The following is a 12,584-nucleotide window of genomic DNA, read 5'->3' on the forward strand; positions in this document are numbered from 1 at the left end:
GAGTGGGTGATGAGAAGCAAACAGGCAGTCTTCACACCACACCGCTTCACACCACAGCCCCCATCAGCATAGCCCCTCTCAGCACAGCCCCTCACATCACCCCTTCACACGAGAGTCCCTCACATCACAGCCCCTCTCAGCACAGCCTCTCACACCACAGCCCCTCACACCAGTCCCCTTCATCACAGCTGCTCACATCACATCCCCCTCCCATCACAGCCCTTCACATGACAGTCACTCACATCACAGACCCCCTCAGCACAGCCCCTCACATCACATCCCCCTTCAGCACAGCCCCTCACACCACAGCCCCCCTCAGCACAGCCCCCCTCTGTACAGCCCTCCCCAGCACAGCTCCTCACATCACATCCCCCTTCAGCACAGCCCCTCACATCACAGCCCTTCACATGACAGTCCCTCACATCACAGACCCCCTCAGTACAGCCCTCCTCAGTAAAGCCCCCTCAGAACAGTCCCTCACATCACATCCCCCCTCACGTCACAGCCCTTCACACGACAGTCCCTCACATCACAGACCCCATCAGTATAGCCCCCCTCAGTACAGCCGCTCACATCACATCCCCCTCAGTACAGTCCCTCACATCACAGGCCCCTCTTAGCAGAGCCCCTTACTTCACGGCTCCCCTCAACACAGCCCCTCTCATTTCCCCGCCAGTAGCCAACTTTGTTACTTACCTGTCGTGTCCTGCACAGCAGGGGACTGGTAGTGACATCGCGGGACTGGCGGCGGCAACAGGTGAATTGGCGGTGACAACGCGGGACTGGTGGCAGCAGCAGCGGGGATTGGCGCTGACAGTGCCGCCGCGTATCTGAACGGACGGGCCGGCAAAGTATGTGCCTCCAAGGAGAGGGGAGGGACACGGCCAGGGGGCAGAGAGGCAGTCGGCAACATAAACACTAAACTCAGTTGCAGCAAGCAAGAAGAGCGCCTCCCTAGCATGGCGCCTCCCTGCAATGCATGCTTTGGCTTTGCTGAGTGTGTTTGCGCCAGCCCTGGAACCGGCCCAGCGTGGACCGGCCCGGGGGGCAGATGGCACCCTGACCCCCGGCCCAGCCCGCTACTGGTCTAGACCATCGCGACCATCGGGCTTGCGACAAGACCCTTGTGGTAGGGTCTCATGGCCGCAAGCCCCAGGGTGATGTCAGTGGGGCTGCCCACAAACGGCAGGCGTTCGCTTGGGAACGCCTCCGTTTGTGGAGCCACCCCCCGGCCACGCCTCCAAAATGGTGCGAGCTGTCGATCAAAATCGACAGCCGCCCCCTTTTGGTGCGAGACCCGGAGTGACAGAGCACCCGTCGCTAGCCGGCGTGCGCATGCGCTGTGGCCAAACATCTGAATCAGGCCCAGTGATCGCAGAGGCTATGCAGACCCAACGCAGAGTGATTGACAGGAAGTGCCATTTGTGGTTGGTGATGGAGGGGATGGGGGGGTGTCCAAACACAGGCGTGCCACTGCATTTGCGCGCTATTTCAGGGGCGTGCATAAATTATTCACTGCAAAGCCATACACAGTGGACCTCATTCAGACCCGCTCACTAGATGCGATCGCTCGTATCCAGCGTATGCAAATTTGTCAAAGTGACGCCATGGTAAGCGGTCGCTCACCAAGGCATAAGCACACCCACTTTGGCTGTGCGAGCGATCACTCTGTGTATGCAAACACCCATTAGCGTATGTAGAGATGCCCACTAGCGCACGTCCTCTCCAGGTAGTGTTTTAAAACATTGGTACATCAAGCACCATCAGAAGCGATCGCAGCGCTTGTGGTTGCCTTACACTGCCGCAAGCACTGCGAGGACTTCAGTGTAAAAAGCAGGCATGTGACGTGTACTATGACGCTGCCTGTTAGTGTAATACCCCGCTATGCAAGGGATTACTTATGACCAGGAGTATCTTGCTAAAGTTTATGCGCATGTCATTATACAGATAGACCACTGACTACAGTTCCCAGCAGCCTCTGCGCCTCCTCAAGAGGTCAGGAGGACATTACATGGGCTGTGTTGGCTGGTATGAGAAGTGACCGTTGGAGGCAAGTGGCAGTTGGTGCAGGAGAGGTGTAAGGGAGGAGGTGAGGCAGTGTGTGCTGGTGTCAGGCAGGAGAGACAGAGAGAGAGAGAGTGTTACATGCAATAAGAGACAGCAGCAGCAACAGAAATAAATATAAAGAGCAGAGAAGAGACAGGCGCTGAGAAGCTGAGAATCGCAGAGCTGAGCAGTAACGTACTCACTGGATGTAAATCAGCAGTAATCAGGCCTAATACTTACCTACAGACTAGGAGGCCTTGTTTACATGAGGGACTGTTTACGCTACAGGAAAAAGTTCTGCAAACAGAATCTAATGACCATCCGCAGCATGAAGAAGACAATATGTGCACCACCCCAAGTCTGGTACCGAACTGATTACACTTGCAAATATACAGATGTGTGGGTTTACTAACGAGACTTTTGAAAAGATCTATACTTTATTTATGATGTCAATACTAACTTATGATGGTTACAAGTATTTATGGATCTGAATACTGTATAGCTGTAGCATCTTTTACATATTTTTTGAATTATTTGCATCTAATGTGTTTTATTTCTTTTTAATATATATATTTATTGAACATAGTATTAAGAAAGGGTTCTTACATGTTAACATTCCTTCAATATTGGTCTTGTGGTTGTGCTACACCTATAAGTTAATAATAAGTATTGAAAGAAAACCTGGCAGAACTTTTTAAGTTTCTATTAGCAGACAAACAATAGCCAGGAATTTATTAATAAAGAAACATAATTTAATATTCGATAGTGTCCCCAAATTCTGTGAGGCCTTACTGTCTGTACATTGTTGGTGAGATCTTTGCCTCTCTGCCTTGGGTGTGTCAGGAACTTTGGGTTAAGAAAAATTAAGAGAACATCAAGCTTCTTCAAGCAAGTTTCTGTTGCCAGCACCCAGTTTATTACCCTAATACCTGTGTGTTACATTAGTTATGCACACCTTAAAAACGGCGTTGAAACACCCAGGCATGCCTGCATTCGCACCTCCACACCCCCGTTATTAGTGTCCTGCCCCTGTTACCACCCACAAATGGCCTCTCCTGTCACTCATTTCACTGTGCTGTCTTTGCTGGGCGAGCGAGCGGTCTGCGATCACACAGAATAGTTCGAGCACATGCAGAACGAAGCGTGCGCATTCGCAAACCATCGGGCCACTTGCGAGCGCACAGCGCTAGCGAGTGAGTCTGAATGAGGTCCAGTGTGAGGCGTGCATGGCTGTTAGCAATTTCTGAGTAAGGTCAGGGCTTGTGCAAGTGTGTGTATGGGTCCGATCATGGTTTCGCTATTCTGCTAAGTATTACGGATGTGCGTATGGTAAAGTGGGCGTCCTTATGTGGTGCTGAGTTTGCATTGCGATTGTAGTGGTTTGGCTTGCTATTGCAGTTGAACTGCATGTGTATGCAGTATTGCGAACCATAGTGAATCAGGTCTTATATACAGAGGCAAATTTGCTCTAGACCTCGATTGCGGTTTCCCAGTAAGCTGATGGCCCCACTGACATCATGAGGACGCCTAAAATGTGTTTTTATGTTTCTTGTAGTGTATATTTTTTGTACTAGGATGTGGCAAATTTGGGACCCAGTACTGATTCTTGATGGCTAGCCCCTCTGCTGAGACAAGCCACCTCATTGAATATGCGGAACAGATCAATCTAATTCCCTTCATGTGTAACAGCTTCCTGCTCTGTCTCTCCCAGACATGTTGCAGCGTACTCCTAACACTCACAGCATACCATAGCTACAAGAAAGTGACCTAATCAAGTATCCCAACTTTTTTCTAAACATTGAGGCAAATCAGTTCAGCGCAATGGCCACAATGTGCGACAAGCTGTTGCTGAGACTTGTGGTGCCACAGCCAGACCAAGGCCCTCATTCGCTCTGAATGTGGGCGGCCGCTTGTCTTTTGAAGTGCGGCCTCCTGGTCATTAGCTAAGCTGTGGGTTACCACCCACAGCTTTAGCGACCGACCAGGTTGATGGTCGCGATGGTCAAGACCATCGCGACCATCGGTTCAACCGCAAGCCCCAGGGAGCTTCCTGCTGTGATCGAGCAGGAAGCTCCCCACTGACATCACTGCTGATGTCAGTGCGGTCACCCACAAAACGGCATGCGTTCCTTAAGGAATGCTTCCGTTTGTGAAACCACCCCCCTCCCCGCCTACTAAACGGGGCGAGCTGTCGATCAACATCGACAGCCGCCCTGTTGGTAGCAAGCCCCAGAGCGAGAGAATTTCTCTCCCGCTCCGGGGCTTGTGCACGTGCAGTGCGGCCGCTGCACGTGCGCAGGGCCTAAACACCGACCCGCTTGTGAGCGGGTATGAATGAGGTCCCAAGTGTCCCAGTGTATGTTGTGCTATCTTCCGGAGGGAAGCTCTTTGGTGAGAGATAACTATTCTTTCATATGAGAGACATTGCTTCATATAAAGTATATATAACAGTGCTGCTACAATAGACTATGTATTTAAGGACCCCAACTGTGTACACAACAAACATCAAATACAACCCGGGTTGTAATGGTTAAAATGCTATATTAGCTCTGTTACATTGCATTGTATCCTGGATTTTACCACTAAAGCTGCATACACACACAACGATTTTGTTACAAACGATTTTATGATCGATTTTATGAACGATTTTCTGTCAGGTATCTGTCAGATTATCTGTCAGATTTTTCAAAGTGTAATGAACGATCTTTTGAACTACAAACGATTTTTGTAACTTCCCTTAATAAAAATCGTTCAGTTGGTCAGTCAGAATGAACTACAAACTACAAACGAGAATACGCATGAACGATAATCGTTCATCGTTATAACTCAGAAACTGAAAGATTTTTTCAATGATTGAATGATAACGACGTCGTTATAGTTAAATCGTTAAAAAAATCATTACTTGTGTATGCACCTTTAGTATTAGGAAGTTTAATTTAACCAAACAGTACTGAGAGCATATAAAAATCCAATGTGCCTGTATAATTGCATGCTTAAGTAATGAAGTATTATTGTGAAGAGTTAATGCTTTATCACATACACCTACCTAAAGTAGGTGTATATGATTTGGCATTAGTAAACCCTGTATGTTTTTGATATAAGAATTGCTTGCCATATGTTCCTTTAATTGAAGTGACCCATTCTAGACTTATTTTAGGGTCACTAGAAGCAAATAAAAAAATCCTTTTGCATACATTCTGTCTACAATTTTGTCTGTGTCTGGGAAAGGTTCAGTTTTCCATGCCTCTCTGCTGCATTGTGAGGGAAGAAAAAAACAGTGCTGCTGAGGACAGAGGACCCCATTCAGAGTCGGTAGAAGCGGCCGCACGGTCGTACGCCACCGATGTTCACTAAACTGCGCATGCGTAAAGTTCGCAATGCGCGTGCGCAAACTAGCCGCTACGATCAGAAATTTCTCTCTCCTTGAACACAGCCAGGTCGGTAGTTTGAGTGACAGATTGAGGCGTTTGTGGGTGGTAACAGGGGAAGGTGCTTGAAAACGGGGGAGTGGAGATCCGAATGCAGGTGTGCCTGACTATGCAAACAGCGTTTTATGGGAGTGCATAATTAACAAAGTAGTGTCATGGCACACGTGACCTGGGAGGTTTTTACACTGACATGATCGTAGAGCTTAAGAGAGGGTCTGGTCAACTTTAAGCTCTACGACCAGTTCCGATGGTCTCGATTAATCCTTATATGGCCGGAGATGACGTGTAATGCGTACGAGAAGGGGGCGTATTTTTTATCTTCCGGCTGCTTCCTGCCCTTGGTCGGGCAGCTAACCATCCGAACTTAGGGACGCGAAATGCGAGTGCATCATTTGCATATCCGGCCCCTTTTCCCGTACGACCGTGCGGCCGCTTCGACCGACTCTGAATGAGGTCCAGAGTGCCAGAGCAAGAGTGGATTCCTGCCAACACACGGCGTCTTGGTAACATCAGGCCTGTGATAATCCTACACATTTTAACATCTGCTATAAATATATGATGTGTACCACACCTCCATTTAATTTACTAAGCAATGGTACAAAATTGGCTGTATACAGGTCCTGAGTTTCTTCTGATAAAATAGCTCCTAGTAAGAAGTGAAGGAACGCATCAGTATTGAACATTGGGCCTGATTCAGAGGCGCTTGCAAAAAGCGAGCACTCGCTCTGAATCAGGGCGGGCGCTGGTTTTTTTTGTTGCGGCCTCTAGGCCGCTCGCATAGCTGTGGGTTACCACCCACAGCTTATGCGAGCGGCCAGGATGATGGTCGCGATGGTCAAGACCATCGCGACCATCGGGCTTGCGACGAGACCCTTGTGGTAGGGTCTCATGGCCGCAAGCCCCACAGACCTTCTGGCTCTAATAGAGCCGGAAGCTCTCCCACTGACATCACTGGTGATGTCAGTGGGGCCGCCCACAAACGGCAGGCGTTCGCATGGGAACGCCTCCGTTTGTGAAGCCACCCCCCAGCCACGCCTACAAAACGGGGTGAGCTGTCGATCAACATTGAAAGCCGCCCCTTTTGTAGTGAGCCATTGAGCTAGTGCTTTTTGTGCTCGCTCCGGGGCTCGCGCATGTGCAGTGCTCAGGCCGCGCATGCGCACTGGGCCTCCATCAACCCACTTGCGAGCACTATGCGCTTGCGAGCGGGTCTGAATCAGGCCCATAGTTTTATGACAGATACGTCAGCGTTTTTTTTTCTTCTAGATTTAAGTTGCAATTCACATCCCGTGTTTCTACACAGATTAACTCTGCGTGTACCCCATAACTGCTACCGAGGTATGCTCCAACAGTAGGGGTGGACTTTTACCAGTATCAGATGGTAACTTGTTCTATATGGAACAGCTATTTAAATAATGTTGATGCTTAATGTTAACTAACTGGAAGTACCTTATTACAACTAACTATATACTAACAAGAGCGCTAACTGATTAATCAATCCAAGGAATTGAGAATTGATTTCAACCTTATGAATACTTAAATCCAATTGAACAAATTGCTTATTAACATCTGATCACTGATTCAGAGTACACTATTCCGATGTTCACATAGTTCAGTGATTATTGGTGGTCTGCGAATGTGCACCAGCTGCAATGCGCACGCACTGAAATTTAACTGCGGTTACTGTTGCAGATAGGATTCAATTGCAAGTGACTGACAGGAAGCCAACGTTTTGTGGGAGGTAAAGTGGAGTGACAGCTAAAATGGAGGCATGTTTCATTAATTTTCCGGGCATGTTTTCAGCAGTGTCTCCAATCCTGGCTCTAGCGTCTCTGGTACAGCGGTAAGTATTCAATTTTTGCCTGACCTGCTTCTGATGCTGCGTATGTGTACGCAGTTGAGGACAGCAACAAAGGATCCGGTGGGTGCCTCTATACAAGTTTTTGGGGCTGTTGCATTAACATATTTTTGCATATCCACAGCTGCAATAATAGCTGCTGTAGCAGCATAAGAGTACAAGTCTGTATCAGGCCCACAGTTTTCTCTGAGGTCCTCATATACAGTACTTATTTTGAAATGTCATATTTGTGTTTATATTAATACACTGTTGATGGAACAGTGTGCTCCATAACTTTGGTTGTTTTTTTGCTTTGGCTAATTAAATCTTGAAAATGTATAAATATATATATATATATATATATATATATATATATACCAGTCAGCTTCTCTTTATAACATCTTTTCAGGTACTGAGTCTGTGCATAAGCGTGTGTACCCCCAAAATGTCTGTGAACGACGTAATTCACAGGCATATCGCATTGGCTGTGCAGCACAGCAGATGGCTGCTATATCTGCGGATATATCAGTGCATCTGCTAGTGTGTGCTGGCGACCTGCCGATTGCCCGTACACATGCTGGAGGGACCCGGCGGAGAGTGACAGCTCAACTTAGTGGGCAAATTTAAATGTCCTCCCAGTTGTGCCATCAGGCCCGACACAATGAGCAGATGGCTGGTAAGTGTATATATACACTTACCAATCGTCAGATAGGTTGGCAGGTTGGCCAACCCATTGACCTAGTGTGTACCCAGCATTTCTCAGCTCCCCCCTCACACAACTTTCCTCTCCTCAAACACACACACAGTGCTGCACCCTCCACACAGATCCCCCACTTCACACAGCTTCTCTCCTCTCACTCAGCTCCCCCCCCTCACACAGATCCCCCCTCGCACAGATCTCCCCCTCACTCAGATCCCCCATCTCACACAGATCCCCCTTCACACAGAGCTCTCCACTCGTTGAGAAGGCCACACACAGCTCCCCTCCCCTCAGACACACACAGCGCTCAACTTTGTTGTCAGTACATACCTCAGGTAGGGATGGCCATCAGGCTGAGAGTCGGGCCTTGCGGATAATCCTGCCCCTGTCACTGCAGCAATGGAGGTGGTTCCCCATCAGGGCTGATGCCCAGATGCGGGTGCCTCCATTGTCTCCTGTAGTTCAGCCCCTGCACCCAAGAGTGGTATATCTATTACATATATCTTATTTAGAAAATTCATTGGTCTGTTTGTTTGTCTGTCTGTGCATTCGGACATCCCTGCACCGATTGGGATGAAACCAACGCGAGGTGGTACAGTTGGATCCTAGCCAGGTTTAAGGGATATTTGGTCCCGGTCGGACCTCCCGTTAGTATATGCTGGCCAGAATTTTGACCTGGGGAGCCTGTTCTGAGCCTTCCACTGGATAGATTTGGAGGAAAACTTCACAGAGTGGTAACATTGGATCCCAGAAGACATACTAGGGGGTTGAGGTCCCGGTCGGACCTCCTGTTGGTGTACGCTGGGCAGAACTTTATAGAGGGGTGGCAATTGGTCTGGGATGCCTAATGGAGTGGTTGGGGTCCTGGTCGGACCTCACGGCGGAGTACGCCGGGCAGAACATTGACCCAGGGAACCAGTTCTGGGCCTTCCACTGGATGGATTTGGATGACATCACATAAAAAAAACTTAATAACTTGAAGATTTAAACCCAGGCAACGCATGGTACTTCAGCTAGTTATCAATATATAATATATTATATATATCCAGATTGTGAGAGGTGGCACTCAGGCGACTGAGTAAAGAATCCACACAAAGCCTGTGTATTATCAACGTTTCAGAACTTGTATTGACGTTCTTTCGTCACGAAAGACCTTGACAAAGGTCTGAATAGGACCGAAACGTTGGATTCTACTTGTATTATGGAATAAAGCTACTTTTTTGGAAACTACTGTACCAGTCTGGTATACACACACCACCCCCCCTACAGCAAGAGTCTAGATCCGCCCCTGTCACATCCCACTAATTTACTAAAGCCCTAACCTCTAGAAACCAGTTGAGAATCCAGACTTTAGAATACAATAGGACATTGAAATTCCATCAATGATTTTCCTATTAGAAATATAGAAACCTACAATTATTAAGCAGTGGGTTTAGAACTTGCTGGAAACCCGTCAACAGACTCGCAAAAAAAAACAACTGATTGTAACAGACGAGATGGGTCAAAAAGCTCTGTTTGAGCTACCTGGTCAATCAGATGAATTACAATACACTTATAATGAGGGCAATCATTATGGATTGCATAAGCAGGCAGATAGCATTGATAATTCTCTTATGATGGAAATACTATTTTATTAATATATAAATGGGTAATTTATTGTTTAATTTTATTTATTTATAAGTGAACAAAATTATTTATTATATTAAAGGGAAAATACTAATTCATTGTTATTTGGTGCTTAAAATTATTTTTATGATGGGGCACTATTTACTATTTTTTGATGTGGGCACCATTTATATAACCATAAAATAATAATTGTTGTACGATCATAAAAAACTGTTTTAAACACAAATTAAATTTTTCCCCTTTTTAATATAAATAAGAAATAACATTGCACTATTTATAAAATTAAACAATATTTTTTCCACTGATATAGTAAATAATAGCATTCCCTACATAAGAGAATTATCAATGTTATCTGACTTATGCAATAAATAAAGTTTGCCATCATAATAAGTGTATTGTGATTTCTCACCTACTGATTGGCTAGGTAGATGCCGTGGTTTTACAAAACTAAGATGTACATTGACAGCAGTTAACAAAACCCCATCAAAACCTCTGAATAATAAATTCAGTGGTTTGGACCAAACCACTGAATTTACTATTCAGAGGTTTTGATGGGTTATGTAAACTCTGCTGGCGATGTACAGAGTTTTCAAATCCTGAGCAAAACTGCCACCTAGTAAAAATTCAACATTAGTGTACTTTATTATAGACTTTGCTATGTCTATTTTAAACTGTAGCCATTTAATTCAACTTTGTCTTATTTTCGATGAAAAAATATTATTATTGCAATCCTATTAGTACATACAGTACATATACCTAGCTATGTACAGGTTATAGTTTTTGTACATAACAAATCATCTTAAATGACTCAAACTTGAGTGATTCTTAGAAGCAGATGTTGTCACACTCAAATCAAAAAATATTTGGCCATGTAATGAGAAGACATTGTTCCCTGAGAAAATGCATCATGCCAGTAACATCCGAAGACAAAAGATAATGGAGTAGATGGAAAGACACTGCTGTGAGATAAAGTGAAGCAATTGCAAGTACAGAAACATATTGGCCCTCATTCAGAGCCGTTCGCTATTTGTGGTCGCTCGTTTAAAAACAAGGGGTGGCTATTCAAATGATCCGTACGCACATTGCAGTCTGTTCACACCTCTAAGTCTGAACGAGCGAGCAAAACATACGCTCGTTTATTTGTTAAAAACGCCCCCTGGCCGCTCGCATCCTACGTCATGTCCGCTATTTATTAGATTAATCGAGTACATCGACCAGCGTATGAACTGCTCGCTATTCTTGTGGTTGGTGTTTGCTACCACAAATTTGCGAGCAGTTCTGGCTATAAAATAACCCAGTGACGTGGTCAATGACGCTGCTGTTTTAAATATGCACACCCATAAAACGCCCGTTTTGACCTTTAAGCACGCCTGCGTTCGGATCTCCACTCCCCATTTTCAAGCACCTTCCCCTGTTACCACCCACATACGCCTCATTCTGTCACTCAAAATAGCAGGCCCTCGCTATATTGCGTACCAACGATTTTCGGCCGCACTGACTGGTTCGCGCATGCGTACTAAAAACCGTACGCATGCGCAGATGTGCAAACATCGCTCGGAACGAGCGTACTGCCGCTAACGAGCGGCTCTGAATGAGGGCCATTGTTGCTTCTAGCAAATGAATGACAAATGTCAGTCACATCCAGCATCCTTAAGAAATGTCTTCATGAAATTAAATTTTTGGAGTTATCAAACATGTCATACATCAACACCATATATTACAAAAATGTTAGTGCTCATATAAAAGGCCAGGCTTAGCACATTATATCATCCCTTTTTCAGTTATAGGGGGAGATGTACTAAGCCTTGGAGAGAGATAAAGTGGAGAGTGATAAAGTACCAACCAATCAGCTCCTAACTGTCACTATATAGGCTGTGTTTGAAAAATGACAGTTAGGAGCTGATTGGTTGGTACTCTATCACTCTTCACTTTATCTCTCTCTCCAAGGCTTTAGTACATCTCCCCCATAGTATGTTCCACAAGTTATCTGAGTTAACTAGTCATGTACCCACTTCAATTAATCATGCCACAACAGTTATCCGTTTAATCTCCAATCTACAACAATAGGTCTATGCTGATAAAATAACAACAGATTTGTTTAACCTCTTTGACCTGCATAAATACTTTGAGCAAGGCATTTTAATGTCAGAATTTTCTTTTATCTTATATTGGTAGCTGTAATCAAGTATAAGAAATATCATCATTCCAACTCCCAGCTAGCTTGGGTATTTTAAAACAATATTTAAGACATGAAGTTTCATATATCAGTGTCTTACCTTCGGAGTCCATCACAAGATAGTATGAAGAAGGCAAGTAACAATACATGCATGTTGATAGCTGGCATGTGTAGCAGATATTGCTGGAGCAAAAACTCTTCTTTCTCTTTCTTATTGTATGACTTATAATTTCACTGTTATAAATTATATAACTAAGTTAAGTTTATTCTTTGCCTTGTGTTTCTAGTCCCTACCTTTACTTTTTTATGGCAGCCTGTATAATGCAATGCCCTTTATCTTAGTTATCCTTTTTCTTATTTTGTTTGCTTTGCTGTCTTTCACTATATACAGTATATATCCTAGTGTCTTCCGTCTGCTTCGCTTGATTCCTGACTTATTTCCTGTCTGTTTATATTCATATCTTTCTCTCTAGCCCCTGCTGTTTGCATTTTCTATCTTTACCCCCTTATATATGAGCGGCTGACTTTAGCAAAATGTCTGGGATTGGTGGAATATGTTCCTGTCTTCTCTGCAATCTTGGGTCTTTCGGGGGTTTAACCTTTAGCTAATGTAATAAAACATACGTCAAAAGATCACATCCATGGGAAAAAAACTAAAAAGTGAATGAAAAGGAGGAGAGATGGCATCACAAAACAGCCACAGGTCAAGCGGCATCCCAGTAGCCCTATATATCACTGTCATAACATAACCTTCCACTTACTATATGCATA

General features: G+C 45.2%; 1 protein-coding gene across 1 annotated transcript in view; it reads right to left on the reverse strand.

Moving 5' to 3' along the window:
* REN (renin) overlaps positions 1-12,272 on the reverse strand; it is an 80,248-nt gene extending 67,976 nt beyond the window's left edge. Inside the window, exon 1 of the mRNA XM_088458171.1 lies at positions 11,914-12,272. Coding sequence (XP_088314297.1) covers positions 11,914-11,981 — 68 coding nt within the window. The 5' untranslated portion in view covers positions 11,982-12,272. The remainder of the gene's footprint in view (positions 1-11,913) is intronic.
* Between the last annotated feature and the right edge of the window lie 312 nt (positions 12,273-12,584).

The sequence above is a fragment of the Taudactylus pleione genome, unplaced genomic scaffold (genome assembly GCF_031769625.1).
Source record: "Taudactylus pleione unplaced genomic scaffold, aTauple2 ptg000814l, whole genome shotgun sequence".
In the NCBI taxonomy this organism is placed as follows: domain Eukaryota; kingdom Metazoa; phylum Chordata; class Amphibia; order Anura; family Myobatrachidae; genus Taudactylus; species Taudactylus pleione.